Here is a 27,676-nt window from a genome sequence, read left to right on the forward strand (position 1 = left end):
TTCACACAGCAATGCTTTTAAGGTCCAAAACGGAACCCAAGCTAAAGGCAGTTCGAAAATGTCTCAAAGTTTTGACAAGCAGCAGGCCAGCAAACTCCTGTGTATCTTTTCTCGTCTCAAAATGCAAGAGGATACAACCAACGTTGGAGATCCTGTTAAGTGACTTGTTAAAGGGAACACAAGCAGCGGCTTGGGTCAGAGGTAAGAGGGGATTGCCCTGAACAACACCTACGTGCACTCCAACACGCTGGAGTGACTTTTCGATTAAGGTAAGAAATACCGTTTTCCCCACAGTATCTTTGGTTTGAAAAAATGTCTCTGGCTGGATTCTCCTCGATGTGGTAGCGCTGGACCCGACCTCTGTATTCCTTGGTTTGGTGATTAAAGGCAGGAGAATGGACAGGATTTCTCAAAAGCAGTCTCGAGGGAGGACCTCGGGCATGGATTTCAGCAACTTCTCTGGTCACTACAGTTTTGGCGCCTTTTCTGCAGCACCAACAAAGGACGTGAATCATCCGGTCAATCTTCTTCGGTTCCTGAAGTCCTGTACTCTGCTGAGGGTACCTGGACAGATCTGGAGGTTCGCCTGGAGCTCAGCAAAGACTTAGATGGATTCAGCCTTTCCATGATGATGCACTTCAATTGGGTTGGAGATCTCCTGGTATTGGGGCTTTGCAGCTCTGGAAAGTAACAGAACCTCAGGAGAAGGCTCTTATTTAAATTCGTCTTGGGGCTGGTTGTTCCCACCAGTCAAAGGGAAGGAGTCGTCTTCTTAGGAGTTCCTCTGTTGCACAGAAAACCGGATCAGGACAGAAGCAGTCGCTTCAGTGTTGCAAAGGGACTGCAGGTATTTCTAGTAGGTGTCTTCTTTGGTTACTTCAGCTTTCAGTGGTCGACTTAACTTTCAGCTCAGGAATCTCTTTTTATTCAGTTTCAGCACACTCCACTGCAATCTCTCTCAGCAGTTTACAGAAAAGGTGCGGGTGGTTGTCCAATCAGGACAGCCAGACCCCCCAGTGGGAGCTACTTCCATTCAGGCACTCAAGCAGACAAAGAGCAGTGAGTGAACAGCTCCTCCCCCCACTTCCTGCCTGCCCAGACACAGTGAAGCCTATGTGGGGACACCCAAGGGTTCCTGCCAAAGGTAAAACACACATGCAGACCTCCCCCTCACAGAATGGTAGAATGGCTAACCAAGAACAGCCATTGTAGAAATGGTGAAACAAGAAAGGAGCCACCAAGTTAGGACTTAAGCGACCCTATTGCGCACAACCGGGGCTATGAACATAGACTGCAGTAGAACGTTACACAATAGTTGGTAGAACACATCCACTGCCACCAACCCTAACTAGAAGTTTGTGACTTAAAAGTCAAAGGAGCAGAGAGAAGGGGGTATTAGGTATCCCCTTGGCACTCCACATACGGTGGAGTGTGCCAGTCTCTCAGAATATAAAGTTTTAGCAGAGATACCAAGTATCTCTCTATCCTTAAGAACTGTAGTTTATCTACAATAAAGAAATTAATCTCAACCGAAAGGGTTCCTAGCAACACTGACCATAAGGAGCGGTGTGCTGCAATAGCAAAAAATCAGATGACTTCAAGATCTTTGGAGACAAGTAGACTCCATAGGACAGATAAACATAGAATAGAGTTAAAAAAAAAGACAGAGCCCAAATGATTGAAAAAGCCTCCACTCATTCAGTATAGATGGAAAAAGGTCCAGAAGTCCAGCAAAAAGTGCTGGGGGTCTCACTAGAAGAGGGGATGAAGCATAGCAATAATATATCTCCCTACAATTATGTTACTGGTCCTGCTACTGTGTCCTAATGTACTGGTAATGATGAGTCCTCTTGCTATAGCTAACTGCACTGGGAGATGGCCCGTCAAATTGAAGCACTGATTGTGGAGGCAATGAGATGGAACAATTTGGTCAGGCAGCAGGAGAATATGCTTGCATTGTGCAGGCGAAGCTGCTTCTTGTAAAGGTGCTTGTGACTCCTCCTTCATCATAGACGGCAATATTATCAAGGTGGCAAAAGAAGTAAAAACATTAGGGTTTTACCTTGATTCCCACCTCTCCCTAACCAAACAGGTGAACGCAATGGCATCCAGCACCGCATATACCTGCAAGCTGATTAGAGCCGCAAAACCATACCTATCCACTGCCAACTGCCTAACCCTTGCTCGAGCATTAGTGCTGTCGAAATTGGACTATTGCAACGCACTATACTTAGGAGCCAATAAACATACGTTGCAAAAAATTCAAACACTACAGAACAATGCTCTTAGAGCAGCCTTAGGAATTCCAAGAAGGGAGCATATTTCAGAAGCTAGAAGACAATCCAACTGGCTCTCCACAGTGGACAAAATCAAACTCAAGACAGCTTCTCTAACTTTCAAAAGTATCAACCATCTAGCACCCAAATACCTAGCCGCCAGATTCAACAGAAAAATCTCCACTAGACCCACTAGAGAAGCATACTCTAACCAGTTAGTGATCCCCCCATTCAAACTAAGTACGGCCGGAGGAAATAGCTTCCCGGTCAAAGCTGCCCAGCTTTGGAACTCCCTCCCGCCCGGCCTGAGATCTACCCAATCCTACGCCCTCTTCAGATCCAACTGTATCAACTGGATCAAAGAAAATGACCGATAGTCCCGCCCTACACTAATATAACTACTGTCCTACAGTCGTACTATGTACATAACTAAATACTCTCTATCTTCCTACTGCATATTTCCTGTATATATTATGTTATATGTTTATATTATGCACAATGTATACTCTCCCTATTGTCCTGCATTATGTAATTTCTACTATGTATAACCACCATTTGCAAGCATGCGTAACCTGTAAAGTTTAAAGTATCCTTGAACAACGCGCCCGGTTACCCTCGGGTTTGGTGCGCGCTATAAATAATAAACAAACAAACAAACAAACAAACAAACATGAGATGATAAAGAATCTTGTACATATGAAAGGGGCCTTGCCTTCTTTATTGAATATTTAGATATGTTGGGGTAGAAGTAGCTGTTCTAATGGATTCGATCTCCCATGGATTTCCCATGTTAGATTTCTTCCTGCGTTAGCAGATCTCGGAACCATTCTGACAGAAGTTTGTGCTGTTTTGCATCGGCATAGCGATCCCTTGATGCTCTTCACACCTGAGTCTTGATGTGACATTTCCGTCAGTATGAGTAGCTTTCACCGCACCCCATTATCTCAGTTTCGCTTTTACAAATGTTCAGGACGCTTTGCGGAACACTCTACTTTACCGCAATATTTAATCCTATAGTGAGCATCTGTTTTGTTCGTAATTTTTCATCAAAATGTCCACTTTGAAACTCATAGGTTTCAAACAATGTGAGGACTGTGGCTCAAAAATGTCTATAGCGGATACTCACAATGTCTTTGGTGCCTCGGCACAGACCACGGAGTGGTTGAATGTGGCTCGTGCCAATCAATGACGCCAAAAGCCTTGAAGGGGAGAAGGTTGACGCTCACTTTGGGTCACTCTGCTTCCAAATAGCCCAGCACTATGCCTTCGACAAAAATATCTTCCTGCGGTCGCAATTCCATGGGATAAAAATCCCCAGAGACCCAAAAAGAGGGCTAGAAAACATCTGAAGGGATCCTGCCCCAGAAGAAACTCTCACTATGTCTCCTCTTCATCATCCAAAATGAAGAGACCCCACCACTCGTCAATTGATTTCCCACCCAAAGACGCCAGGTAAGTTTCTCACCAAAATCTGCCTTGGTGGGAAAAATGGGGAGAGTTTAGATTAACAATGTTTCAGGTTTTCTCGAAGGCAGCGCCTTGGATCCTGTCGTAAGAATCAGTAAGAATACTGTACCTACCGAGACCACTAAGACTGGCAGGGACTCTGTAAATCTTCATCCCGCACGACCAAAACCCCAAGATAAAAGCCTCCTTTGCAGTGTCGACATCGCCGACCACCAGAGCCCCTTTCATTGAAGCCTTCTCAGTGCCTTCCTCAGGTCATGACTTCGTTGAAGAAACCTTTGACCTAGACTTCAACATCAATGTACATGCCTCTATTTTGTACAAACTACATGAAGCCATTCCAATCCATTTATGAAGATGAAGATGTACAAATTGTTTTGTTTCACGGCATCTGAAATATCATCGGAACTAATCTCAGGAGGAACAAATAGGGGAGTTGGTCTCCAACCTAGTGGGCTCAACACTCTCCCATGGTCTAATTCAAACAACTTGATGTACATGCTCACCCAAATGCTGCATTCAATAAAGTCATGAATAAGGTGATTAACTGCTTAGCGTAGAGGTTGTCCTTTTAAGGACATTACTGAATATGACCTTCCAGATAGTGTAGACAGAGGGCCCTCCAAATAGCAGGTTTTACCCTTTCATGCTGTTGTATGAAAGAGTAAAACCCTTTCATGCTCCTTGAAGTGCATGCATGTTTTACCCTTTTATGCTCATTGAAGTGTGGTAAGACCAGGTACAGAGAACCTAGTAAAAATGCAAACCATCCTCATGAGACACTGACTTCCTCTCAGAACACCCCACTCAGAGTCTGGTGCTTAAGGCTGACACCTCTACCACAATGCCTTCTGCCTATCCATCCCTACCACCCAATAGGGATGATAGAAAGTATGATGCCGTAGCAAAGAAGGTGTTTGCATCTGGCAGCATGTCCCTTAAAGCCATCCATGCATCCTGCATTTTGGCATCATATTTGTATACTTGGTGGACAATAATGACAGAAAAACAAGGGGGGGTCCTGGGAGTCTCTCTGCCCGACATTGGTCCTGGCTACGAGAGCCGTAGCCAGATTCTTTAGCTCGCTATCTTTCACAGAGGAGCAATATCCCAATCATATCAGTCTTTTTCCTGCCCCGGGGCAGTCCAGCACTGAAATGCTAGGCAATTCTCCTCTGAACAAGGTCTGGGTGGACCTCATCAGTAGGGTGGAGCTGTGCCTCTCTAAGACTAGTGAGCAAGGGTTCCACGTCTGGATTCCCCTGGTAACTTAGGGTGAGACCCACAGTTACTTAAAAATGCAAAAAACAAGGTGGGTCCTGGGACCCCCATTGTTAAATTTCAATAATAACAGAAGCAAAATAACATATTCCAGAAGGGGAAATGAGGGATTTAAAAACCTAATTACAGCTGGTAAACGGGTAACATGGCTGTATTGTCATGATCTCTGCTTCCAAAAGGTCAGGGTTTTCCCAACTCCCTTGGAAGCAGATCCATAACCCAAGTTCCGAGTGCCAACCAGTCCCAATTGGGACCTTTTGGACCCAGTCCTGGCGCCAGTGGCACCAGGCTCATAAATATGCCCAGTCCCAGCGCTGGAAGCGCCGGGCTCATAATGCTGGGTGGACTTACCTGCAGCAGACCATGCTGCTTACTTGCCTGCCAGTTGAGCCTCTGATCCTCTTCTGTTTGGAACTACTTTTCCTGTTGGGTGGGGCAGGAGCCACTCCCTAGATTCAGAACACTGGAACTCTTCTGGAAAGCAGGAACTCTTTTCTTACCTAGGCGTGGCTGTGGAAAGAGACACCTAAGCACTACAGGAGGCTATTTAAACCACACCCGATGGATGAATTTTGCTTTGCGTTATTCTGCATCCTCTGCAGCAGAACGCTCATCGTGTCTTCTGCATCTGATCCTGGGCCTAAGGAAAAAGGCTTACCATCCTGAATCCAGTCTTCAGCAACACCTATAAAGACAAGGAACAGGTTAGCATTACGGTCTTCAGTGACAGCTCTTCACTTACCTGGTCCATCGGCTGTCACCAACGCCTCGCGCTGCATTCCGGCATCTGAAAGACAAAGGCTTACCTACTCTTCGTGCGCTCCGGAGGTCTTCACACTGCATTCCGGCATCTGAAAGACAAAAGCTTACCAACTCTTCGCACGCTCCGGAGGCCTTCGGCGCTGCATCCCGCATCTGAAAGACAAAACAAGGTGCGTTTAAAGACATTGGGGAACTTTAATACTCACGTGCCATTACTCCTTTCCACATCTAACCCAGTGTGTATTCCGGCACCCTGCAGCCGCTCCGAACTTGTACCTGCAAAATAAAAAGACAGTTAGAGCGCATCGTGAAGCAGGCAACAAGCGCTTACTTACGTGCTTCCAGGCGCTTCTATTCATCACACGGGCTCCATCTTCAACTCACTTCAGCCCGTCATCCGCCATCGCCGGAACCCTGCAAAACAAGAGACATCATTACTAAAGACTTTAAAGACATTAGAATTACTCGAAACTTACCGTTCGTGCAGTAAACGACGGACAGCAGTCCTCTGAAGTCAAGAGGCCTGCTCCCCTTATCCAGTGAAGAAACTGGTTACAGCACCCTGCCCCAAGGCAGATGGAGAGCACAGCGTTCACTTACCTAAGGTGAGAGCGTTAACCTTTGGGGTTCTACAGGAGAAGAGAAAGGGAAGAAGAGAGAGACATTCAATAACCCAGTTCCTTAATCCCATATTTTCTATCTGCAGACATCTTACCCTTCGAGTCAGACATACAGTGCACAGAGGTCCAGCCCAAAGAGCCAGCCGTGTGTTACACATCACCTTTGAAGATACGGTATACGCCCAGTCAAGACCGGCGCCTCTACGGGAATCAGGTGAGCGTTACATGTATATTCAGTCCGGGTTGGTTGCAGCAGACTGCGTAGCAAGGCCCATGGGCTCCAGTGCATGTCCAGAAGATTTGCGTGGCTTAGGAAATAAGGTTTTGCATCTGATGTTCAGGCCAGATCACTGGATATACCCTTTCACGGTTCAAATGTATGTAGTCCTAAGGCAGTGTAGGGTCACTACCACTACCAATGCAGCTCTGGTTTGGGGCTTCGCAAAATGGGGTCACCTTGTCGGCAATTCACTTGCCCGGAAGGGAGAATATGACAGCGAATGCACCAAGCAGGCAAGGCTCAGTCTCCCATGAGTAGGAATTGTCTCAAGAAGTCCTCCTAGGGGCCTCTGCCCTCTGGAAAACCCATCGGGTGGATCTGTTTGCATCCAGTTCCAACAGGAAGTGTGAGCTGTTCTATTCCAGGGAATTTCCCCAAGGAGGAGCGCTGGGGGGCACATTTGCAGTGTACTGGAATTTTCCCCTTGTATTCACATTCACATCATCCCTCAAGTTCTCAGATTGAGGAAGTTCGCAGTTACCATTATCCTGATCGCACCGAATTGGGCCAGGAGGACATTGTACCTGGACCTTCTAGACCTGTCCATCTGCGCTCCAATTAGCCTTCCTCAGAGAGTCGATCTACTCTCATAAGGAAGCCTGGCCGTCCACCCAGGGATCAAACCCCTGAGCCTTCACATCTGGCTTCTGAGAGGCTAAGGTACGAGGACTGGAACTTCCTGAAGATGTTATGGAGGTGTTGCTTTTGGCTAGAAGACCAGCATCAAAAGCTCTACCGTTGCTGATGGAAGAACCTTTGTAGCCGGTATAGCACATAGGATCTAGACCCTTTCTCATGCAACACATCCATTGTTTTATCTTTCCCTTTACCTTGCACAGCAGGTTTTACAGGTGGCTATGGTGAAAGGATACTTGGCAGCTCTTTCTATGTTCACTTGCACAAGATTCATACTTCAAAATGCCATTTAGTTTTCCAGTTTCTGAAGGGTTCTACAAATACCTTTCCACCAGTCACTTTTCTAGTACCAGCCTGGGACCAGAATCTGGTATTAACATTTTAGATGGGGACACCTGTCAGGATGCTTCGCTCTTGCCCTCTTAGGCTCCTTACATAGAAAAACTATATTTTTGGTGGCCATCACTTCCACAAGCAGTGTGAGCAAGTTGCAGGCCTGCTCTTGCAACCCACCTTTCCCAGCCTTCACAAAGGAGTAGGTAGTACTTGGGATTCCACCTGTTCTTCCTCCCCAAAGTTATTTCTGAATTCCCCTTTCTCAGAAAATCTCAAGACCTGCATTATATCCCCCACCTCACCCTTCCAAGGAAGCAAGGAAGAGGTGAGATTCCATAAACTGGATTCAAAGAGCGCACTAAGGGCTACGTTATGAGTTTAACAATATGTTGGTGGTGAATCCTCCAAAAAAACTGCCAAACTCGATTACTGTTACTGCCACTTCGGCCTGTGGACGTTCATCCTCCACCTTACCACCAAACACATAATACGGCATGCAATAATGTGGCGATAACACATCGGTAACTGAATTTCCACCACGTAACTGCAGTTTTTTCTGCACAACTCTACTCCTAATGAGGCCCTACTTGTTCATATTGCCAGAACAAAAAACAGATTTAAAGATTCACTTTTTATTGGTTTCGCTAGTCCCATATTTAGTAGAAGCATGACCAAGCAAATATTATCCAGATGGATAATTCTATGTGTATTGGACAGAATGTTCCACAATAACAGGAAAGGACATTCCTAAAAGATTAAGGACTCATTCTAACAGAGGAGTAGTGACTTAGAGCTCTATAGAAAAATTCTAGTTCAGGGCATTTACAAACATCAGCATGGTCATACACTTTTGAAGCACTAATTGCCTGGACAATGTTGGGGTCACAACATCTGCTTTGGAAAAGTGGTCCTACAAAAGTTCTTAATATAAATTCATAGCGTTTGCCTTCCCTCTGCCTTTACAGAGCATTGCTGTAGGAGCTTATCAAAGATGAGGAATCCATGGGAGGACACAATCCATTTGAAGAACAAATTACAAGGGGTAAGTCATGTTCTTTCCGATGGATGGTCCTCCCATGGACCCTCCATTGCCCTCTCACCCTAGCCCTCAAGATCACTCTCCTGTCCCTTCTCTCTTTCATTACTTTGTCTAATTCCCCAACGCAGCTGGGTGTGGGGAATAAACTAGGAACTGATGTAATGGGGAGCTGATCAACTCATTATACTGATGCCAATGCCACATCCAGACTCCATTGTGAAGAGCGTTGAAGGATCTCAACGCTGATGCCGCACCACGCCCCCTGCTGGGGATATGTTTCCATGTTATGCAAAAACAGGAAGATGATATCCAAAATGAGAAATCTGTGGCGGGAACATCAATCGCAAAGAACGTTAATAGGTGTAAGTAATTTGTTCTTACCTGAGTGCACACCCTATTATTTATGTCCTGCCTTACCAGCTTCCTTGATAGCTGTTAAGATGGATTTTCAGAGCGAGTCATGAGGAGGTTTGGGAGAGGCCTCTCAATTGTGGACCAGGGTAATTGGCACTTGGTTCTAGCAAACTCTATGAAGGTAATGCGGACTGAGCAGTAATGCAGACTTCATAGGCCATGGGCGTAGTGTAGAGTTAGTTAAGCCAACATAGAGTACTCAAATAAGACAAGCAGCATAGGAGTATGAAAATATACTCATTTATAAGGCCTGAACATTAAGCTGGTAAAGGAAGTTGGGGAGTTATTACTAAAGCACACTATCGACACATATATCTACTCCGTTGGTAAGCTCAAAGTGAGATCACTCACACTTTACATTGAAACATGGCAAAACGGTGATCATGTGAGTGTACACTTTACTACCATTGCTGTCCCTCCTGAAAGTGACGCCATTACGCCTCTAGTAGCTAGCACAGAGTAACTCTGGAATAATTTGACAAGCCCTGCCCACAAAGAAACAAAGAACTGGTTGAACTCCCCAAGCCTTCACCAGTGGACATTAGTAAAACCTCCCTAACTCTATCCAACCGGCTTCCCCTCAACGGTGATAAGGGAGCAATCCAGGTAATTGACCGACACGCAGAAGCTGAAATAGAATAGGAATGCCTGGAACTACCCCCAAAGGAATAGAGAAGAAAATAACATAGACACCACCACCAGCATTTCTGCTTACACTAGGCATAGTCCTGTGATCCCCTTGAGACACTGGCGCATCCACATCAAAGTTACCTGAAGACAATGGGGGCATTGAACACTCCAGCAAGTAGGTGACTCAGTCTCCGTAGAAATGTTTCCCCCACCCCACATTATTAAAAAAAAAGTGCAAAATGCAAGTAGGAATTTTGTTTTTTCAACCAATGAAATTCGGTAATTTCTTCATTCGTTTTTAAAATGTGGGTTAATTCATGGAAAACGCAGCACTGCTGATAATTCTAGGAATGAGGAAGGAACTCTGTAATGTGCCTCAATTACAGAAACCCCCCGATGGTAAAGCTATGGAAGACGTGCATGAGAGACCTTCAGAGGAGTAACAAACATTACATACAAAAGCAAATGTGATCAAGGATTGTTTAAGGTTCTTCTGGTAACTCGATTGCCTGCATCATCAGAGGAACAACCGTAATCTGCTGAGAGAACTGGTACTAGTGGAATATAGGAATAATAACATACATTAGAAACTGAAACAGATTATAGACTGTACATGGACTGTGGCTATTGCTTCTTCCAGGGCATAACTATGGTCCTGAGCTGTTTATGCAAGGGCACATTAAGTAGGATGTCACACCGTTGACAGTGGTGATGTGCTAAATTGAGCTTTAGGAGACATTTGGAATATACTGAGTCTGACATTCCATGCCCAATATCGGATGCTGAAAGTGTGGCAGCCAGGATCACTTTACACATGTTAGGTAGAGATTTGGGATAGTACCCTTTGAGTGCACTACAACACCCTCAGCCTCCTGGCAATAGGGACCCAACCTTTGGTATAAGTCTAAACTACACAGGTTGGTAGTGTGGCCTAGAAGCCAGGCTTATCTCAAGAGGGGTCAATATGCGCAGTTGTGGAGTTACACCGAGGTTCACAGTGACAAGTATTCAAATAAACACTGATAGTCAAGGTTTCTTGATAAAACAATTATTAATTTATTTAGCAGTCATTTAAACAAACCGCCTTCAGAAGGAGCAATTTAAAAGCAACACTCAAATACACTTCAGGAATACACACTCTTAGGTTTCTCAATCAGTAAAGACCCATTGGGGGTGGCACACAGTTCCTACACCATCAGGTGACTTAAATAGCTAGGACACTGTGGACATTAATATATTACTGTACATTCAGAGTAGGCTTTGAGAGTGTCAAAAGAAAGGGTAATTAGAATAAACAAGAGATCACTAATATTCTTTAGGCAGGCTTCCTGGAAGGATAGGTGCAACACACTGACAGAGGAGAGAACAGTCATTCAGGGAACCAGGCTAAGCCAATGTCAATGGGCAAAAGTCTATGTGGACTGAAGCACTTCTTGAATGTGAGTAAAAGTCTTTGCACAATGTTTTTAGAAGTCTTTGGTGAAAAAGAAGAATCAAATGTATGGCCACAAGCCGGGAGACTTTTGAAGTAGAAACGTAAGCAAGTCTACAGTGAGAGGTTAAGTTCTCTCTGACTTTACAGTACCTTTGGGTTGAAGAAAAGATGCAGCCGATGACCCCTGTTCCTGTGCAGCTCTGCAGATCCTGTTATTCTTGGGCCTCAGTCGTGGGAACAAGAGGGAGGACTCCTGGGGACTCCTGCATCACAATGGGACGGTCACCGACGGCAACCAGCAAGCTTCAACCAAGTGGCACTTCAGTGTTTCAGCTTCTCGCGATTATCGCAAACCGCAACACTGCGGTTCCTGGCTGTCGAGATGGACTTTCCTTGCTTCTGGGGTCCAGCACTCTGTTGAGGTTGCTCAGGCTCTGTCAGTTCTGCTTCCTGGGAGTCTGGGGGATCTTCCTGGAGCTCTTGACAAACTTAAAAGCAACACATACAAACTGGTGTTATTTGGTCCCAGCAGCGTGCAATGGAAATTCAACCAGCTCCAAGAAGGATGTCCAGGTGGCTTACTTTGGAGTTAGTGGTCCCACCAACTCAAGGGGAGAAGTCGTCTTCGCAGGGCTTTTCTGTCGATGCGAATTTGGAGTTTCAGCACAGCGGCAGGGCTTCACTGAGCAAACCAACGGTCCAGGAGTTGCAGCAGGCGTCCTCTTCAAGTTCTTCTTCGGATTCCTTCGTCCAGTAGTCGACTTTGCATTCCAAGCCCGAAAGCCTTGCCTTATATGCAGCTCGGTCCCATTCATTCAAGCCTAGCTGTCAATCATCCAGCAGGTTGGCTGTCCTTGCTGGACAGCCAGCCGGCCAATCACCTAGGAGTGCATTCTTGTCTCCTAGGAGACTAAGCACAGTGAGTTACGGGCACCTCCCTCCCTTCCTGCCCCCACCAGACACTCTGGAGCCAGAGGCGGGTTTCACTCGTGAAGCCCACCAAAGACAAAACGAACAAAGGGATCAAACATGGTTTTGCGCGCAGAGTAAATCTCAAGAAGGAGCAAAATAACAAGAAATGGCAAAAAAGAAGACCAGAGCCATTTTGACAAAAATGGCACCCATGGGTCCTTCACTGTGGCTGCGAACGCAGCCCGCAGTAAAAACACAACACGGTAGTAAAAAGTAACCACTGCCACCAGCCATTAATTGTGTAAAAGGTAACATAAAAATGTTACATGAGAAGCTAGACAAAGGTGCTACTAAGTAGCCCCTCCAGCACCCTATTATAAGATAGTGGGTGCTGGGTCTAGGAAGTTGCAATGTAAAGTAAAGTCAATTTCACTTTACTGCTCTTGGAAACGGTAGTTAATCCAAGAGTAAGGTATTCAAACCATGGGAAATCGAAAAGACTTCCCTGTGTCACTGCAGTTTGTCAGACTCTAAAAACACAGAGTGCAAATCACAGAAAAATACATGAGAGTAGGAAAAAGGTCTCGCTCTCTCCAGGTTCAAAATTAAAAAATCATACAGTCCAGCAAAAATGCTGGGGGTCTCTAAGGTAGAGCGGAATTGGCACATTTCTGAGAATTCTCTCTAACAACACATAATTAAAGGTTCCTGATGAGTGAGAACCTGAACTTAATGTGCAAAGTCAGGCATTTAATAATATGCCTGAGCAGAAACATCAGGTAGAGGGTGTACCACGGAGTAGGGAAGACCCCTCAATGTCACCATAAAGCTCAAACTGAGAAATTCTATGGAGGTGGTTAGTGAGGCTGGAAACTGAATAGGGATAAAACCCTGCTCCAAAGTTAGTGACAGGGGAAAAGCAGACCAGAACACTTTGGAAAGAAGGGATCACAGACTACACAAAACTGATATTGATTCATGGAATTGAGTTTGTACCCATTATCTTGAAATACTGCATAAGATGAGACATCCAGATTAAGGACCACATACCTAAGGGAGAAATATTCATTGCAAAAACATAAGCCCTGTCTTTGGATGCCCTGATCAAGTCTGACACAAGAGCAAGTTAACAAGTGTTGATTGTACACACTAAAGACTAATGCAAGATCTTGGAGAATCGGACAAGTATTCAAACCAGCAATTTAGGCCATTTAAGGCTATGTCCATAAGTGTTAGGATAGGGACTGTCCCAATGTTAATCAGTTGGCTGTGGAAAAACCTCTGTGTGCACAAGGTATTCAAGGTATTCCAAAATCTCTCTGTATTAACATAGCAGTCTTGGCTTCACTCAGCTTGGGCGGCCTCCATGAAAGTCTCTAGCAAGTTGGAATGGAAGGCCCACGGGTCCCAACAACATAGGCCCGACAAGTACAGGCACCGCAACAAAGCGGAGAAGCGCTTACGAACTCGAAGCGGATCATGCCATTTGGCCTCCTGTAAGAAAGACACCATTAGCGATGGCACGGCTCTGACTCGGAGGAACAGGGTAAGTCCAGCCCAGCTAAAAGTGCCCAGAGGAAAAGTGGGAGCTGTTTAAGGAGCAATTGCTTCAGCTCTTTCAAAAGGCGGTGATGGGTACCAATCCGGCCTTAATGCCGAATGTAGGCCAGGAACCAATTGCGGGCAGAGGCTCCGGCGCGAAGTTGCCCATGTTGGGTAAGCATGTCCTGATTCTGACGGACACTACAGTGGCCATGCACTACCTGAACAAGCAATGCGGCGTGCACACCCTCCCCCTTTGCAGAGAGTCAATGCAGCTGTGGTTCTGGCTATTGGAGAACTGGATCTTTTTCAGCAATTCATCTGGCAGGGGCAGAAAACAGTTTGGGGGCTGCTCTGAGCAGGCAGAGCATGGTCTGACACAAGTGGGAAATGTGCAAGGAAACCTTCTCTCGTTGGGTTACTCCATAAGTGGACTTGCTTGCTACGAAGTCCAACAGGAAGTCCAGACAATGTTACTTGAGGGAATTCCCAGTGAATGGTGCATTAGGGGACACGTGTCTGATGAATTGGACCGTCCCTCTCCAGTACGCCTTCCCTCCAATTCCTGTCATTCGTTGTGTACTCAGGAGGCTCATGAGGTTTTGAGCAACAATTATCTTGATTGCCCCAGACTGGGTGTGGAGGATGTGGTACTCTGATATTCTGGATCTGACCATCTGTCCACCTCTCTGGTTGCCTCGGTGCCCGGTTCTCATAACCCAGACGGAAGGTTGGGTGCTCCACCCGAACCCGGAGTCCCTCAACCTACATGCATGGCTCTTGAGAGTATGAGATATGAGAACCGAGACCTCTGAGGAGGTACTTGAGGTGTTGCTGGCTGCACACACACACCATCTACAAGATCTCTGCATGCATGCATGCCGGTTGAGAAGATTTGAGGCGTAGTGCTGGAAGCCTGAGATTAACCCGATCTATTCAGGCCCCAGCACGCATTGAGGTCACCACAGTCCAAGGATATTTTGGTGGCCTTGTCTGTGTTTAAGAGGTCCCCAGATCAAGGTTCATATACATATATCTGCGGGTGAAAGGCAATCCATTGAAGGAGAAATTACTTAACCTAATGTTCTTTCAATGGATTCTTCTCCCGCAGATTCCTCATCTCCCCACCCATCGAACCCCACCCAAAAGTTTGGCGTTTTTTGCGCATCTCTTCTTAGTAGGTTAACACCTGGTCCTGGGATGACCGTTTTCTGTCTTTCATGCCACATGTTTTTTTCTCTCCGAAATCCCCCCAAAAAAGATATTTTTCTGATGCTACAGATTGTGGTGTCTTTCTAAAGGTTGAAACTTTCTTTGGGGAAGTTTATTATTGTGTTAACCTTTTATGGACTGGTTAGCTGTTTCTTTGTTTTACTATGCAGCGGTCAAGCTCTGGGGGTTGGGGGCTCGGGGGAAACTAGGTGTGTAGAGTAGTGAAGTGGTATATGTACGATGCCTGACGTAATGTCCAGCACCAACGATCGAGCACCAAACAAGACGGATTGACGGCCGAGTCGAGGTACACTACACCTCCTGTCGAAGTTTTTCCAAAGCAGCGCAGCTGGATGAGAAGATCTACCAGATGAGGAATCTGCAGAGGAGGAATCCATATAAAGAACATCTCCATCTGGTCAAACAGGGACTTGCTGCCAGAGCCGATGACCGCCCAAAAGAAAACCAATCATCCTATATAGGAATGGGATCCACCATTCAGAAGCTGAAAGCACAGATGGCTCCAGGAGGATGGAGGAACCTGCACCCAGCAAACCCTGACTGCTATGCTGCCAAACACAGATAGTACACCCGCAGGACAATGGTGGTAGCAACAAAAAACTGCCCAGACAAGTAGGCTTGGTGGAATGTTGAGGTCCCAACACCCTTCCAGGCTGCTGCAGCTTCCAAAACCAAGGCAATAAGCCACGGTTAGATAATGGTTCCAGAATAGAAGGCTTGGACCCAGCAGATGAGGAACATTAACAATAAGAGGAAGACTTGAAAAGGACACTCTGCAACCAAAAACCTAAGCTGGGGACATGCCCAGACCACTGCATCCAGCCAGCATTCGGTATGGTCAGAAGAGGGCTTAAATGCAGAAATTGCAGGACAATTCTCTAACAAGTAAACTAACATGCTCTGCTTCCAAACAAGCATTAGCAGTCAGTGTAGCAACAAGGGGTTCCCTTATAAATTAATTCATTGAGAGGCTGCCTCCTCCCAGCTCACCAATATAATTAGGGAATTTAAAACAATTGGTTTCCACCCATTCAGGTTGGCCCCAAAAACCGCCAACGGGCCCACCCCCACAGGAATTGTAGTACCCTTCTTGGGGCAGAAATGCATCTAAACCAGTCCAAACCAATATGGATGCCGCCATTTTGTACTCACAAAGAGCCCATGTGGAAAGAGCTGCCATTTTAGGCCTGCCTCATGGTTTCCCTGAACAAATGAAGCCCCTGGAACAAAAACTGACGAGAGTAAAAATGAGTATCAAAATGGCTACTATAAAGGAATCTTGGGCTACTAATGTGGTAAGTTAGCTTGCACACCTGGTGAAGTCAAAGCTAAATATTAGCTGCCACTAGCCTACCCCCAAAAAAATGTGTGGTGTGTTTAATCACCCCTAGAGGAAAAAGGGGGGGTTATAGTTATACTAGGGGGTACCTCCTTAAAACATGAAGCATTTAGAATGACTTTTTGATATAAAACATTATCAATAAAAAATTAGTCCTTTGCATGCAGATGTTTTGTGGAGAACTTAGTTATCCATTCTTTGTTTTAAAGTCTTTATTATATATGAGGAAGGTATAACCTCATGGACACGGCCCAGTTTCTCTTGGGAAATTTCAGTGAAGGGGAAATACGAGGGAGCAGTGCGTGCAAGAGCAGGGCAGGCAGCATGCATTCTGATGAGATGATGATCTTGAATCCGCTTACATGAACCCCTGCCAACTTTATGGTACGTTTATCATAGATAATCCAACCAGCTTCCTCGGTGTTCTGCCAATTCCAAACAGTGTTGATACCTGCCCTGTTCATCTCTTTTAAATCATGGAAGAGGAATTTCATTTCGTTCCTGGTTTCTTGGTATTTTGTTGTATATTTTCTGCAATTGCTGAACTGTCTGGAGCATCCTCTCATTTGTGGGAATATCAACTCTTTAATTTTTATCCGAATGTATAAAACATCAAATAAAGACTCCCCTTTGAAGTAATCCTTGTGTATAAAATGTGTTATTTCGACCTTTCCCATGATGTCCTTTTTGGTGACTAGTCATTTTAGTTTCCTGGTTTTATGAAACTACCTTGGCACTGCTTTGGGTGATTAGATTATAACCTATTTACTATGGGTTTTGTGCCGAACGAAGCAGAAACTGCTTGATCGGTAGGTTCTCTAATTCCAATGGAGCTTTTAAGAATGTACTCTAAATGACATTGTTATGGTAAAGGGTTGTGCTGTGTGCTGCTTTGAGCACCTGGAAGAGTGCATCAAAATGCATGTGGTGGGAATGCTACGGGAAGGGATTTTCTTTGGTTGCCTATTTAATGTTTGAGGCTCATGGCCGCATTGCAATCCCTTTATGGCACAGAATATTACTCCCGTTTTTCTTGGCGTTTTTGTGGGTTTCCTTGATCTGTCAATTTGCCAGTGCGTGCACCACATGAGTGCCTCGTGTGGGCGATTGTTTTTGTTCTACAAACTATTGTGTTTTAGGCATCCTGAAATGTCACCACTCCAAAAATGACCATGCTTTTCCACTGTGCTTTCTTTGCAGGACTGTGCTGTCGGTTTCACCCGCACTGGGGGCGGCCTATACCTGGGCAACTGCGAGCTCTGTGAGTGCAACGGGCACTCTGAAACCTGCCATCCGGAGACCGGCGCCTGCTCGGTAAGTGAACAGAGCGCCTCTCCCACCATCATGATACTTTTATTATCCACACTATTTTTAGCTTTCTAAAATTCTAGATGGTTTTACGTTCTGCTGTTTGAATTATTCAATATAAAATCATATATACTGTTTGACAAAGTTTATTCGGAAAATGTTAATCCATACCCACAGTTGGTGAACTGCACAGGTTGAGATTTTCCAAGGAGCGTTGAAGGGAAGCTCAGTGATTAATTATCTGGCCTTTTCTATCGCAATCAATTTCCTTGGAAGTTGGGGGCTTTGCTATTTCAAGACCACAGCAGAGTGTTCAGTGATGCTGTACAACTAGAGAATGGGAAACTTCACATTTTGTCTTGGCGTGAACACCTAGAAATGACCTTAGGTGGTTGGCCAAGGCAGAGCATGGAGCCCAGCTCCGGTTACGGAACAGTAGAAAATCCCAGTCTGCCTGTGGTTCGGAAATCGTGTTTCTATGTGCAACTTTCCTTCCACGGATATCCGTAGAACCCACAGCTATTTGCTATGGCTTGAACCCTGTACTGACTTTTGGAGGCAGGTAATGTTTTTTTTGCCCAACTCCTCTTTTGAGAGCACTGGGTAGCCCTTATGTTTACTAGTGCAGGAGGACCCAGTCCCCTGTGCAAGAATCCTGTATTTAACTGCAATACACATCACCTTACAGTGAAGTGCTGAAGGGGTAATCTGGATCCCTTTTACTCCAGTAACTATTTTGATGCATCCAGGCCGGGCTGATGAGAGCGTTTTTAATTCTACTGCTTTTTCACATATGTACTCCAGACCTGCCTACTCTGGGTTTCCATTCCGTTCTCCGGTTCTCTGGGGAAAAGCATGGAGTCTATAGGATTTCCAGGTATTCCAGTAACTCTGCCCATGCCTCCATGTGATTTGCGGCATAAAAACCATTAGTGATCAATTACAGAGAGGTATGGGCCAAGACACTGTTATGGTGTGGAAATCCTGCCCATATCTGGACTACGTCACTCTACCGGGTAGTATTTTGCTTCTCCCCCCCCCCCCAAAGGGTAGGTGGAGTCTCACGTAGGAGTGGTCATGGCATCTGGTGACGTAGATCTTGGGGGCGTGGGGAGGGGCGTGGGGGGGAGTTTGCCTTTCAAATTTATGCAGGTCTGATGTACTCCCCTTCCTGTTAATCTTTTACTGTATAATGCCATTTTAAGTACCATGTACTCAGTGGCCATGCAGTTGTCACCCAGTCATTTGGACTTCTCCCTACCCTCTCAGGTTGGGAAATGCAATATATGGCATTCACTTTTGTGCAACCCGTTTTGGTTTTGGCTGGATGACCATGCTGTTTGTTAAAGCTTTGAGCTGATTGATTGGGCGTAAAGCTGTAAAAAGCGGTAGAATCTGCGTGTGCTTGTATCAAGAAAACGGCGGATGTAATGAGTTGGTGGCAGTGTTTAACTCGTTTGCACATTTAGTGCTGCATTTCAAAAGTATACCTACCTCGTGCCCAGTGAAGGGATTTTTTCCAATCTTTTTGCGATCCGATTTGAAGGAATCTACGACTTGTTACAGTATTGGAATTGGGGAAACTTGTTTATTACAAGATTTCCATAAAGATTTATCCTGGCCAGGACTGATATGGACGTTTACGTTCTGAATTTGAAGAATATATCACCCCTGATGAATGTCACTCATCTATGAGTCACTGGACAGAAACATGTTGGGTCATGTTTTAAAACACAACAAAGACATTTTTATTGATCTTCTATGTCTAATATTTGTTGTTTGTTGGAGTATTTGATGTTAGTTGTGTAATTGATTGAAATTTGATATTTGTATGTTTTATGTATTTGTCTTTTGTAACCTGGTTTTAGGGTTGTCTAAAGTTTAGATCTTTAATCACAATATGTGTACTTTTTCAATAAAATATGTACTTTATGGTTAATCAATTATGTATACTTGAAATTAGTTGAGGTGGTAACACCATGCATGTCGTTTTCTTGTTAAATGATAAATTGGTTCTGTTCTCTTTATATATTATAAGATATTGTCCTGGTGGCCCTAGACATTGGAGAACAGTAGGTTTTCGCAATAGACCTGTTTGAGTGATCCTGTGTTTAAAGATACACCGTTTTTTCTATTTAAACATTACTTGTTCCAGTGCACCGAAAACCTTAAACTACCTGGAACCCTATACCCGCTGCATAAAATGCACTTTGGCCACTCCGAGGGCAGGCAACCTGCTAATCTTCCCGCAGCACAGAGACATTCATAATGCGTGAATTGCCACTGCTCCGCTGGATGAAACCCTAACCCACTGGCAAATCCTCATTTCCCCCACTATTCCAGGACAAGGAACCACGAAAGTCGTTGCTTAACACTCTTGCAACTTCACAATGGCAGTCCCTCTTCACCAGCCCATATGCGTGGGCAATCCTGCGAAATAAGAAAGCTCACTAAATCCAATGTCAGACCCACCCTAAGGGAACATGCCTGCCCTGCATTTCCTTCACCACCGTGCACCAGACCCAGAATACAGCATCCATTTTCCAGTTATGAAACCGTTCGCCCTCACTCCCGAGGAAGTGCTAGTTGCCACGCAGGTCTCCTGGCAAGGGCGGGCACCTAGTGCATCCAACCCCATCAACACTGCTCATACTACTCTTAAAAGACAAACTCCTTCTCTCTGCTCCACTGGGGAGTGTACTCCAATGCAAAAACTGTCCTTCATCCCGATGCTGAAGGCTGCTGCTGGTCTGCTGTTGCCTGGGCTGCAACTCCGCAGCGGACTTTATGCATAGTCTGACAGGAATTTGAGTCAAAAAGCATTAATTCAAACAAATGAAAATAATAACCGGCATACAGTTGAGCGCAGTCATTTTGCTCCAACTTCGGAGCGTGCCCAGCTTCCCCGCAACAGCAGCAGGCCGGCAGATGTGAGCGAGAGGGTCAAGGCCCAGATGGTGCTTCGGCCATTTCATCACCACGTGCTGCACATTGCCACACCATCCCCATATACTGCTCCCAAACTCCCCTTTCTCCTTTGTTTTTAACATTTACAGTACTCTCTCTATCGCCCCCCCCCATCATTGCCAACAAAAACCCCTCATATTAATTTCCCTCTTTCCCATCACAAGACTAGTCTAATGTATACATTGTAAACACTATAATGTGCTCCATGTTATTTGAAATATATCTAGAAATCTTTGTGTGCAGATTTTATTTTGAGCACAAGGACCCAAGCATACTTGTTGGTTAGGTCCATTGTGGATTGTTAACCAAACCAACCTCAGGCGTAATTTGTTTCTCTTTCTGATATTTTCTTTTAGAATTGCTTGCACAACACAGTGGGAGAGTTCTGTGATCAGTGTGCTCCCGGCTACTATGGTGATGCCACAGCCGGGACTCCTGAGGACTGCCAGCCCTGCGCTTGCCCTTTGACTGACTCAGAGAATCAGTAAGTGCCTGTCTTGTCACCTTATGCAAATGTGTCTTTTACTGCTGAAAGTGCAGCATGTGTATCTTTCTCTTCTATTGCAGGTTCTCCCGGACCTGTGAGAGTCTTGGTGCCGAAGGGTACCGTTGCACAGCCTGTCAACCCGGTTACACTGGCCAGTATTGTGAGCGGTGAGTAGAGCATGGTTGCCCTTCTGCACCTGTCCTCTGAGCCCATTTCATGGATATGGCTTTGATAGGGATTTGGCTTTCACATGTACACCTGAGATGCAACACACCCTGTTTCCCCTTTACTGTAGTGGTCCTACAATCCCGGTTGGTAGGTTTATGTGGCGACAACTTTCATGAGCTAAGTGATAGTGTGGCTGTTGGAGTAATACAAATTGTCCTTTTCTGTGACATCCAATCAACTGGCAGCACCTGTCCTACAAAACGTACATTATGCCAATTGAGACCTTTACTTCAAAGGTCCTTAAACACACCTATTATGCGGATTTCATTTGGCTATTCGGTGGATCTATCCCAACTCTGTCCGTCTCTAAATGTAGGTTTATAGGAACGTTTTTTTTCTTTTTGCTGTTTTCACTCCATACAGGTACACCCCAGTTTTTGTGTTGAATCTTTCCTGACTTTTAGAGCCAAGTGAAACCTTTTTGCTTCACTTACCATCCTAAGCTCATCTGTTTGGGAGCGCTGATCAGTCCCTATGGTTTTCATTGCAGGAGAACTCCATAGTGAAATTCTGTCTATTTGTTCCTGTGTCGCATCACCTTCTGTGACTGTGACAAATCAACTTCCGGGGCACCAGTGGCCCAGGGAGGAATATCTGTTTCTAACCCATCAATCAACCCCACACCTCTAGTACACAAGAAGGGATCTGAACAGATTGGAACACAAGTGAATTATAAGACCTCCTTGTCCAGTTTTTCTTAACATGGACGTAACAGTAGGCTTATCTCCACAAGGTTGTGGATGGTTGGTTAGTTGCAACACAGCGAAAATACAATTATTAACCAATGATAATAGCCACTGTCCAGTCAATGTTGTATACAAATATCTACTTTATTATTACTTTACTACAACAGACAGTTCTAGCACACTCTAAATACGACCCATTGCGTAAAGGAACACAGAGGACAGACTGTTTCATGAAGGAAAGGGATGCACTCTGGATACTGACAGGAGGGTAGTTGGTAAAGTAATCAGTCTTACTGTTCAAGGTTATTTGGTTTCAGCACCAAGGGGGCAAAGGGTCGTAAATGTCTCTAAGGGCCTTCGGAGAAGGACCGGGGGGCAGAACCACAACTTACCTGGTGCTGAAAAAGTTCTTCGTGCTAGACTGCATCGAGGCGGTTCCAGGGCGCTTTACAGCCTTAGAGACCGAGTTAGTGGTGGGAGACAGCTACGGGTACCAGGTGGCAGGCAGTTCGGCAAGCGATGCTGGACAGACGTCTGCAAGCTGTCTGGCGTGGTGGCTCGGGGCCAAGAACCGTTGTCTCTGTGCCGGTTGGTGGATCTGGAATTCTGCTTTCAGACAGCTTTGGTGACTGCGGCGTGGCACGTCAACGGTGTAGCCGGATGCAGTTCAAGGACTCTAATGTCTCAAATGTCTTTAAAAGATGGATGCTGGATGATGCTTGAGTGGCACTCCGCCTAGCTTCTTCGCAGGGCTCATGTCCTTTCAAGGTGGATGTCCCAAAGCTCAGGAGAGGGTTTCCAGGCAACGGCCTTGTCCTTAATTTAGATATCTCTGGCACTTCACACCTAGGAAGCTTGCTTGCAGAACCTAGCAGGGCACACTATGTGCTGGCTGGGTACCGGTTCTGGAGCTGCTGGACGAGACCTCTGAGCTCGGTATCTCCCTCTGGTCCCTGGCAGAGGTTTAAGGGAGGGATCTTGCTTTGCTCTTGGAACTCTTGGCCTTCCTTCACTGGAGGAAGATGTAAGGCCAACTGTACCTTCAGTTCGGTTCCAAATGAGTCCTTACTCCTTTAAAACTCTTCAGATCTGCTAAGTGAGGGGTTCAGCCCTCTTTTAAAGCCAGATGGAACTCAGTGATTGGTACGGGCTAAACCCACCTTAATGAACCAATCCTGGGTTCCCACCAACAATCTTCTGTTATGCATGAGGTCAGGGCCAGAGTGCTCTGCAACAGGACAGACAAGGGGGTGACAACATATACCCAAGCCCCACCCATCTCCCTGTCTGTTGTAGATCAAAGTGTCTCTCTGGTTAACTGAGCCCTCTGTGACTCTTGATTAAAGCGCAGGGTTCCCTTGAAGTTTGTGCTGGGAGCAGACTTCATGTCTCCCACAAACCACATACTTCTCCTCTCTGAAAGGTGTCAGATCTGCAGGGGTTTGTCTATGATATATTGTGGACCCAGACATGCCTTTAACTGCCTTTCATACAGAGGGGTGGGAACTATCGTCAAGTTGACACATTGCATACCAAAGAGGTGTTAGTCCCACCTTCCTGTTGTCTGTCCGGCAACTAAGCCCCTCCTCTAGGCTTGCTTCAATTATCTCTCGTTAGTATGCACTGCCACCAACCGGAGAATAAAAGGAATGCAGATCCATGGAGCCTTTGATATCTAAATTAGGCTGCTCATGGCTGGAGGAAAGTGTGCCTTCCCCCTTCTGGGAATGCTCTGATGTACCCGGGGCTATCACATTCCAGCTGAATATGACCGAGGAATAAGGCGCCTCCTAGGCTGCGCCTTCCCAGAGTACATGTGACTATGCGTTTGTTGCTGGAAGCAGATGAAATGGGTGCAGAATGGCCACACTAATTTCTCAGAGGTTGGTCTCCCATCATTCATTTTCATTTATAAACAAAATCAAAAAGCCCAGCCGAGCGCACTCTCCCTGTGCGGATGGTTGAATTCCTCAGTGACGTGCGGTAGAGATAATTTGCACCTGTATAACTTTGTGTTTGCTAACTTTGTGATTACTTGCATGATATGTCCAGGATGGGCTGGTGGCCAAGGATTCTTTTGTATTGCTTTATTCATTTTTTGTCATGTGCACTTTTGCATTTTATTGTTTAATGCCGTTTAGAGTATCGTATACCCGAAAAATGGCTGTTCCACAAGCATTTCCCCTGTCCTTTAGTTGTCTTGTAGATCTTCCTGCCCTGGAGTAGCCATAATTTCCATATATGTGGTAAGCTCTTTCCCGGGCAAAGTGGCAGTCATGTGTGGCCAGATGTGGGGGATGGGTCTGTCTGTATCCAGCCCTTATCCATGCCAAGTGTCTGTTGCTGAGCAGATGCTGTGGCCAGAGGCTGTCCAGCATGAATTGTGTAGATCCTTGCCATTGGGGGCAACTCCAGCCCATGTCCTGGAAAAAGGGGGGCTCCTGCGGCCATTCTAGAGATCATTAGAGCCAAGCCCCTATGAAGGAGAGCATCCCATTGAAGACCGGGAACTCAAGGTTGCAAGATTGCCAGCAGTCCTTCCTTCACTTGCCCAGAGAAGCCCCATCGCTCTGCAGATCTCCTGAAGGCCTTCATTTGTGCTTTGACCCCTGGACCGTTGGGAACAACTAGCCCTGAGCGCTACTCAAAGATCCTGCCACTGGAATCGCTCTGAAGACACCAGCAGTCATCCTGTGGGCTGACCAGATGTCATCTTTGGCTACTTTGCAACAGTCACCATCCCGATGTGAGCCTTGGACCTCTGCGGATACTCTGCTTATTGAACAAGAAGAATTTGCTTGAAGTTGGAGCTCTCCACCGCGAAGAGGGGCCTTGCAGGACCAGTTTCTTTGCTTCCTCCACCAGGGTTGCTTTCTGTCATTTTCTTCAAGTGGCCATCGCTGCTCGCCACCTTCATCATATCACAAGAGCCCTCCGAGGTAATCACCGGAGTGGTGGGCCAGCATTCATTGGGTCCTGGGTGTTCAGCTGTCCAGACCCAATCCATTGGAGCACAGAACTGCAATCCACACCCAAGAACTTGACACTTGAAATGACCTCTGCATTTGTGTACCCTAGCTGTCCTTCAACAGGCCCATCAAATTCAGAAGCTCTTAAAGTGGTCCTGCAGAGAATCTGAGTACAGTGGGTGAATAAGTATACCTGTTTTGCCACCCCACCCCCTACCAAGTATTCATTGGGTTATATGGGCTTAAAGTCATGGCCCTTCTAATCTTGCCTAGCCTTGAATCGTGGTGTTCTGGCCTGGTAAGCTCCCGTGGGTCTCTCTTAAATTGGTTGGTTTAGAGAGAGAGGGTTAGTTGAAGACTTTGCTCTTGTTTGTAGGGTACTTTGGAATACTAACAAACTACTTGTTGGCTCAAGCTAACACTTGTTCAAACTTACTAAAGAGACTCCTGGCCTCCTGAGAAGCCTTTTATTGGGACCTGTGACTCTTAGGGCAATAGGTCCCTTCTTTAGTAGCTAGGGAAATACTTTGTTTAATGATAGTCCCCTATTTCTAAGGTTTTGTACAGTGTTTGCAAACTCCTTTGTTTTCTGCCTAATAGTTATCAAATTGTTGATTATTTACCTGGTTCTATGGTCGCACTCTGGATTGATACTCTCCTGTAATACTCCTCATTTTGTGTCGGAAGTGGCTGATTTCCTGATTTCCTGTTGCAAAGTCGTCTGTGCAGCTTGACACATACGCGGTGTGATGTTTTGTTTGGGTTCTTTCCTCTGCCCGCTCTGCTCGGGCGGCGTGGTCTGGTGTTACCAGGTGTACCGAGGATTGAGCGCAGCCTGGGAGCACGGGAGCACGAAGCACAGAGCTCAGACGGACCAATTGACTCAAGACCGTGGCTGGGGTAGACCAGCTGAGCGGTGAAAAGGAGCGACCTTGGACTAGAGCAGTGAGATGTGCTTACTGCTTCGGCAGGCTTCCTTTGCCTTGCCTTTGCATAGAGTAATGGGAAAGAAGAGGGGAGACCCGCATGTTACATTTACTCAGGCACTTGCTATTACCTGGTGATTGCATTGTATTTATATTTTTAGTGCAATCATTGGTGGAGATTTTGCCTGAGATTTTTGTGTGGGGGGTTCAGCCCTTTATATTTTCGTAGCCCATACACACAGTGTAGTAAGTAGTGGTGTAGGCAGGCAGGCAGGCAGGCAAGCAAAGGTTGATACAGAGGTGCCTCTCCTCCCCTTGCAATAGTGCTATTGTTCTTGATCCTGCACCTTGTACAAATCAGATGGCAGCTACAAGTGAAACCAGTGAAACTATCGTTACGGAAGCTCACCCAGAACAAGAGAGCAGAAGTGATAGTCAAGTATCACCATTGAAAGAGGCGCTCTATATTTGCCAGTTAGATGTACGGGTAGAAATAGTAGCAAAGACAAATTCTCCACGTAACATTTTGGAGCACCCATGTCCACAAGACGACTTGGTTCTATTGGATAATACATCGGAAGGAATGAACAACAATAGTAACAGTATTGAGGGTCTACCACTATCTGTTGGAACTCAAAGATGTCCTACACAATTGAAAAGTCCCCAAAATGGTGAATTTAATATTGTGTTATCATTGAAGGGCACTATTCCGTTGGGTAAACAAGGAAGTGGGGAACAAGAACCAACGTTGAACCCATATACCTTTGGTGCCTTGACACAAAATTTTACTTAAACAATATTTTCAGGGATCTCAAAGGGGAGTTGGGCTACTGAACAAATCATTCAACACAGCTGGTGAGAAGAACTCGGTCCTCATGCACAGACCTAAGACTCTAACCAATCGAAACCAAGCAGAGAAAAATATAGGGAAGCCACCAGGATTAACATCTGACAGTCATCCTAGAGGCTGCTGTTTCCTTCTATCATTATTCCATACCTAAGGTCTCAATGTTCTTGGGGGCACAGCCCTCAAATGGTGACACAGGGAGGCAGAAATCTCAGATCATTTGATTGAGAGCTCCCTGCTGGTAGAAACATTGGGTCGAGTTTTGGAGAGTCCCACTCGGGGGACTCGAGTAACACAGGCTCACTAACCAACGCGTGCATAGCTCCGAACACACAAAAAGAGGGCCACACCTATGAAGACCTTGATGAGAATAAGCCTGCTGATCAAGCCACCAAAACTGACAGGACTCTATGCACTAGTTCAATGACTTACTCGACAAATCCTAAGTGCCCCCATAAGAGAGTGCACTTCTGATGTGTCTAAACACATCAGAAAGTGACGCCCCAAGATTGGATTCGCTGAAGAGGAAGGTACATAATCTGGTGTGGCAGGGAAGAATCCTGCTAAAGGGATATTGTGGTTTTTTTCACTTACACCACCTATTACTTTCTATCGTATGAAGGTTCAACCAATTCTTACTTTTGGAGCAGAGACTTCCTTTTCCTTTGACAGCTCGAACTGGCCGAGATTAGAGGGTGCTTTTTGGAAGAAAAACCTTCATCTTCCCAGAGGCACCCCTATTCAGGCAGTTCGGATGGAGCTGGGTCTAATATGTCTGAAGGCGATTGTAACATGGAAATCGCTTGCCCTATACAGAAAGTGTATTGAGGAACCCCCCAAGGGCTGACTTTGTGGCACTAAAGAAATCCTTGGAAAAAAACTACAAAAACACTCTGTTGGAGTGGAAAGTCATCTGTCAAACGATTATATCAGACCTGGGAGAAACTGATAGAACTCTGCTGGAAAATCCGGACAAAGTGAAAAAAAAACTTTATATCCAAGATTGGTTCACTACACAGGACGAAAGGCAAATCTTCAAATTATATGGAAAATCTC

At 45.7% G+C, this 27,676-nt stretch overlaps 1 protein-coding gene across 7 annotated transcripts in view; it reads left to right on the plus strand.

Annotated features, from left to right (window-relative positions):
* HSPG2 (heparan sulfate proteoglycan 2) overlaps positions 1–27,676 on the plus strand; it is a 1,237,996-nt gene that overhangs the window by 711,163 nt on the left and 499,157 nt on the right. For all 7 annotated transcript variants that reach the window (XM_069610942.1, XM_069610946.1, XM_069610944.1 and 4 more), the window contains 3 exons: positions 17,403–17,516; positions 20,834–20,961; positions 21,045–21,131. In XM_069610942.1, coding sequence (XP_069467043.1) covers positions 17,403–17,516; positions 20,834–20,961; positions 21,045–21,131 — 329 coding nt within the window. The remainder of the gene's footprint in view (positions 1–17,402; positions 17,517–20,833; positions 20,962–21,044; positions 21,132–27,676) is intronic.

The sequence above is a fragment of the Ambystoma mexicanum genome, chromosome 8 (genome assembly GCF_040938575.1).
Source record: "Ambystoma mexicanum isolate Mex_15411 chromosome 8, UKY_AmexF1_1, whole genome shotgun sequence".
NCBI classification, from domain to species: Eukaryota; Metazoa; Chordata; class Amphibia; order Caudata; family Ambystomatidae; genus Ambystoma; species Ambystoma mexicanum.